The sequence below is a fragment of the Triplophysa dalaica genome, chromosome 24 (assembly GCF_015846415.1).
Source record: "Triplophysa dalaica isolate WHDGS20190420 chromosome 24, ASM1584641v1, whole genome shotgun sequence".
In the NCBI taxonomy this organism is placed as follows: Eukaryota; Metazoa; Chordata; class Actinopteri; order Cypriniformes; family Nemacheilidae; genus Triplophysa; species Triplophysa dalaica.
Window position 1 is genome coordinate 16,588,613 of NC_079565.1, and position 5,338 is coordinate 16,593,950.

At 37.4% G+C, this 5,338-nt stretch overlaps 1 protein-coding gene across 1 annotated transcript in view; it reads right to left on the minus strand.

Moving 5' to 3' along the window:
- Positions 1 to 2,468: 2,468 nt before the first annotated feature.
- LOC130414006 (protein inscuteable homolog) overlaps positions 2,469 to 5,338 on the minus strand; it is a 20,194-nt gene continuing 17,324 nt past the window's right edge. The window contains exons 11-13 of the mRNA XM_056739606.1: positions 5,111 to 5,266; positions 3,401 to 3,477; positions 2,469 to 3,152 (exon numbers count right to left, since the gene is read on the minus strand). Of these exons, the coding sequence (XP_056595584.1) occupies positions 3,024 to 3,152; positions 3,401 to 3,477; positions 5,111 to 5,266 (362 nt within the window). The 3' untranslated portion in view covers positions 2,469 to 3,023. The remainder of the gene's footprint in view (positions 3,153 to 3,400; positions 3,478 to 5,110; positions 5,267 to 5,338) is intronic.

The window sequence follows — 5,338 nt, forward strand, 5'->3', positions numbered from 1 at the left end:
AACAAGACTACAATATCAAGACAAGTGGCAGGATCATGACATTCAGAAAAGATCAAGAATTTCCATATACCAACTTAAATAAGCGCGATGATACGTGACAACATTGTTTTGTGTCAAAAAAGCTAGACACACTGACTTTGGAACATTGGCGCAACCGGGAGATGTAAAACAAAAGGAGATCATGAAAGGCAAGCATCTAAAGCTATTTCAGCGTTTTCGTAAACATGCCTCTGAAGATACTGGCGCTTCATATGCCGGATCCCCTTTCCTCGCTATAGTGTCCAGGGGCCGCAATCACACACACTGTTCGCCGGTGTATTATACTTCCGGCCAATAACTTTCAAAACCACTGCATAGTCTTTAATAAAAGGAGCATATTTGTTAACATTACATAACTGTAAGGGGATTGTTGGAATATTGAATTGTATCTAACTAGGCAACTTCACAAACTTAAGTTTGGTTGGTAATTTGAATCAATAAATGAGTGAGAAATGGAGAGATAACTTATACTACAATGTAGGCTATATAATTGTTTTAGATGAGGAGAGATGAGAACTCCTGGCCAGCCTTGTTATAGTCAGTCTAGAGACACTGACAGCAATCTATAAGTGCAACAGGTGCTTGATAAAACTGCACAAATGGTCATTGTTAATTATTATAGTTAACTATCAATGTCAATAATAGGCCCAACTTCACTCCTAAGTGTGACCCAGTGTGTGAAAAGTAGGCTTAGTGACTAGTATCAGAGTTTGATTTGAACCATTTATTTCAATATGATTTACTCTTTGACATGGCCCAAACTAAATCAAAATCTAAAGATTATACTTTCACAGGATATTCTTTACATTATGTTGGTTGCCCTACTGAAAAAATAACAGAACCCAATTTTAATAACAGAAGACATTTTTGTTTATGTTGTAATAGAAAAAATGGTGGCAATTCATGATATGCTAATGGCAGCCATTAGAATGTATGTAATACAATATTTTAACAGGGTGGGTTTATATAGAAATAGTACATCACAAATAAATGACTTTGTAGTCTGGATTTCACGTGGATCACTAATGTGCATTGAAAATTGCCATCTGATAAATATGTGCTTTAGGGATTTGTATACATATACCATCTAAGGCTAAATATAACTCTTAACTGACTGGTTTAGACAGTGATTAACAAAACCAGCAACTCTCCCCAGCTGTCATTGGGTATTAAAATCTTGCTTGCAACAAATCTTTCAGAATGCCCTTGATGACATACTGTATAAAGGCATACACTAGTAGGCCTCTGTGAGTGTGGTGGTGCTCATGGGTTGTCAATCTGGGACGGATGAGTAGGCTGAGAGGGAATCAGAGTATACTGACTAGACTAGACTACACCACTGATCGATACTGTGACCAAATTACAGATATACTCTGGGGCCAGCCCATCTACTGCTTTATAAGTAAAAAAATGTGTTTTTAAATCAATAAGTGATTGAACTGGAAGCCAGTGTAGTTGAGAAAGGACAGGAGTGATATATCTTCAGGATGATTTGTGAGTTAAAACACGAGCAGCTGAATTTTGCACATATTGCAAAATCATACCTCAATCATAGTTGCAGGTAACCCCGAAAAATCGAATTACAATAATCAGGCCTAGATGTTACAAAGGCATGAAGAAGCTTTTCTACATTAGGCATAGAGAGAAAAAGTCTTATACGTGCAATTTTACAAAGATGGTAAAAAACTACTTTAGTACCATTCATAAAATAACTGTGTTAAAAATCAGCTGTGCATCAACAATCACACCCAAATTCCACATCTGAACAGAAGGGAGAATCTGGCACTCATCCACTGTATTTTTTAAATTATAACATTATTTACAGCAGTTGAGGTGCCCATCAGAAGAACTTCAGTTTTTAAACCGGTTTACGTGTTGGAAGCTCTGTTTCATCCAAACCTGTATTTAAAGTAAATAAGCAGATAAAGTTGAAAGTGTTGATGTAACATCAGGGTGATTACTAATGTCAATCTCAGTATTATCTGCATAGCTATAATAACCCAGACCATGCTCTGAATTATTTGCCCAAGATGCAACATATAAATGCTAAAAAGTGTAGGACCCAATACCAACCCCTGAGGGACGCCCTGCTGCAATGGAGCAGTCTAAGATCTGTTTGTACCAGAATAAACAGAATAAACTTTGGACCAAGAAGGTTACACATAGCATGGCACTTGAAGAGTCTTTTCAGGGGCTAAAAGACTTTGAGTTTCAGGGTTAGGGAAGACCAGCTCCTGTTATTACTTATGGTTATATAATGAAATGTGGTATTTCAGGGGCCATGTACTTTTTTCCATGTAGGGGTTATGCAGCACATCTTCCTAAAGCACTTGTTAAGGATATATCTGATATCTGTTATAGTAGAAAATCAGTACATTCATTATGACTGATCTTTCAAAGAGAAGATCAGTTACAAGATGTAGACCGAATAACCATTTTGTTTTTATTCTTTATTCATGCCTGTGTTTATTTAACAAAAGTATTAAATAATTCAGAATCAATACATATCATCTGTGTACATCTCAATCATGCATGATTCAACTTCTGTTTGTATAAAAACATATGTCACAAATTTTCTTTAAGGTAATGTATAAATACACCAGATTTTTTTTCTTTGGCTAAAGACAGATTGCTTAGGCCTAGTCAACACGTACACGGTATTTTAATAAACAGAGTTTTTCCTTCTTCGTTTATAAAGCGCTGTTAAAAGCATGCCAAACCAAGAGGTGGCGATATAACCCTAACCATAAAGCCATGTTGGCCAATAAGAACCCTGGAATCTGACGTCAAACAAAGGAGATAGCGGCACACATTGCAATGTCATATGCCAAAACTCCGGTTTCACCATCTACACTAACACTAAAACAGAGTTTAAAAAACGTAGGGTTTCAATGATCAAGTACTGCATTTGCATGTGGACGAACGGCCAAACCACATGGATAAAGCTTCAGTTTTGAAAATACCCGTGTGGCGTGGACAGCACCTTAGACAAAACTTTCCTCCATGTTGGAGCACAAGAGAAAGGAATCCACCAGTCTGGGTTTGATGAGCTGTTGATGGTCAGCAGGTGTTATACTGTCTGGACATTCGACCGCCAGTCTCCTCAGAGCGGCCTGCACACACGCGGTCACATTACAACATCTCTGATACAGTGTGTTGTGACTTTATTACATAAAACACAATACGTTGTATGACTGAAAGAAACCTTAAAAATAATAACGTACTGCATATGCTGTATATATGAAATACAGAATCTAGTTATTGTTATTCAGGCTATATGGCTAAAACCATTATTGTGGCATTTGCATAATCACATAGAAATATATACAGTATTTGAAGTATTTTTTTTTAGTTTTATTACCAGACTGGCCACAAGCACAGAGTCGCTGTTGTTCCTTTCTGCTGGTGACCGGCACAACTCAATGAGACGAGGAACAGCTGAAGAATAAGAGTCACAATATTAGACATGAAGCTTCTTTCTGTTCTTGTAATCTATTTAAAAGTGAGAAACACAAGCAGTGTCATGTCCCTACACTTTCACATCTATAAATCCATTTTTTATCTTTGTGACTTATGTTTAACCTAAAAGTGTGGTCTTGGGAATCTGTCTTGACATGTTACTCCACTACTTCTGCACTTCTCTATGGCTTTAAATGTAGACTACAGTTTACTGTGAAGCGATCAACAGCCTGACAGAATCTCAAGGTCTGTGATGTAGTAACTGGGTTGCCTTCTCTTTTCGAAAGACATCAGTAAAGTCTGGATGTTCACTGCAAGTGTTATCTCCCTGATAGCACACATACATCTGGCTTATGTCTATTTGACGTCTGCATTTACATTTACAATACACAGTTTGCTCATCTGTAACACGTCTCGGAGATGTCTGCTGTCAGATGTCCTATAGATATCTAGAAGACGTCTGTAAGATGTTTATGATTTAGTAAGGATGTACAACAGCTCTTTCTAAGATGTTTAGCAGATGTTTTTACGCAACAGATCTCCAGATCTTTAGCAGACGTATTACAGATGTTTAACCGTCTCCAAGACGTATTGCTGAAGAGCAAACTATGAATTGTTGATGTCTTTCAGATTTAAATGCAGACATCAAATAGACATAAGCCAGATTTATTGTGTTATCTGGGCTGGAGCCTTGATCTTCATGAGAGCAGTTTTACATTTTACATTTACATTTATGCTATTGACAGACACTTTACTCCAAAGCAATGGGGCATTCCAGGTTTATGTTTGTTTAAGTCTGTGTGTTCCTGGGGACTGAACCAAAGTCCATTTACGGATGTCATGTCATTTGGCGGTTATGTTTACATCATAGCAAATCCACAGTTCTATCTAATCGAATAGTGAAACACTTATATTTCTACATAATCTATATTTCTTTATGTTACCGGTTAAAATTCCTAATTAAACAACATATTTAAAAACAACATTTAACCATGACATCAACAGTACCATGACTGTGTATCATAATAGTGCAAGCAAGAATTTATGTTTATAAAGTAGGTACTTTTTTCTTGAAAAATGACCAATCAATTGGCTAGACAACACCTGTGTGCCAACATGTCATTTAGAGGCTTCTGAAATTTGGATTTTAGCCAACAAGCCCCCCCACCCCCATTCAAGTCCATATAGTCAAGTGAACTTTATTTATAAATATATACAATTATCATTGTTACAAAGCAGCTGTTCATGAAACATATTGACTATAAGCAAAACATTAAAGTTATACAAGAAATAAAAGAAGTGAACACACACAGAATACAGACACACACACAGGTTCATCCACACACACATACATAAAGCACAGCTCCACACGCACAGAGCACAATATACCAATGAGAGCCCTGGAAAGCTTTTCTGATAAGACTCCACAGAAGAATTAAACACACGGTGTGACATGTGGGTGAACATGAGATTATCATCAGATTTTAATTGTATAGTGAACTACTCCCCTTATCCACACAAACACAATGAAGTTGTTGTGTTGGGATCACAACATAGAATATTTACCTTCAGTTGAGGGAAAATCTTATCAAATGTTTTTTTCCATACATACCCATGAGCTGTATGGCAGTCTGAGCGACGTGTGGATCTCTGCTGAGTCGAGCCAGCGTGACGGCAGCTTTCTGTTGAACTCGTTCACACGCAGCGCTCTCAGACGGACTGGAGGACGACGGCTTTTCATTTAACAACAGCAGCAGCTGCTCGATGCCTACAAGACATCATCACAACACACATGTATGAGCTACAAGCTACATCAGTGGCAGATCTTTATTGTGTTCAG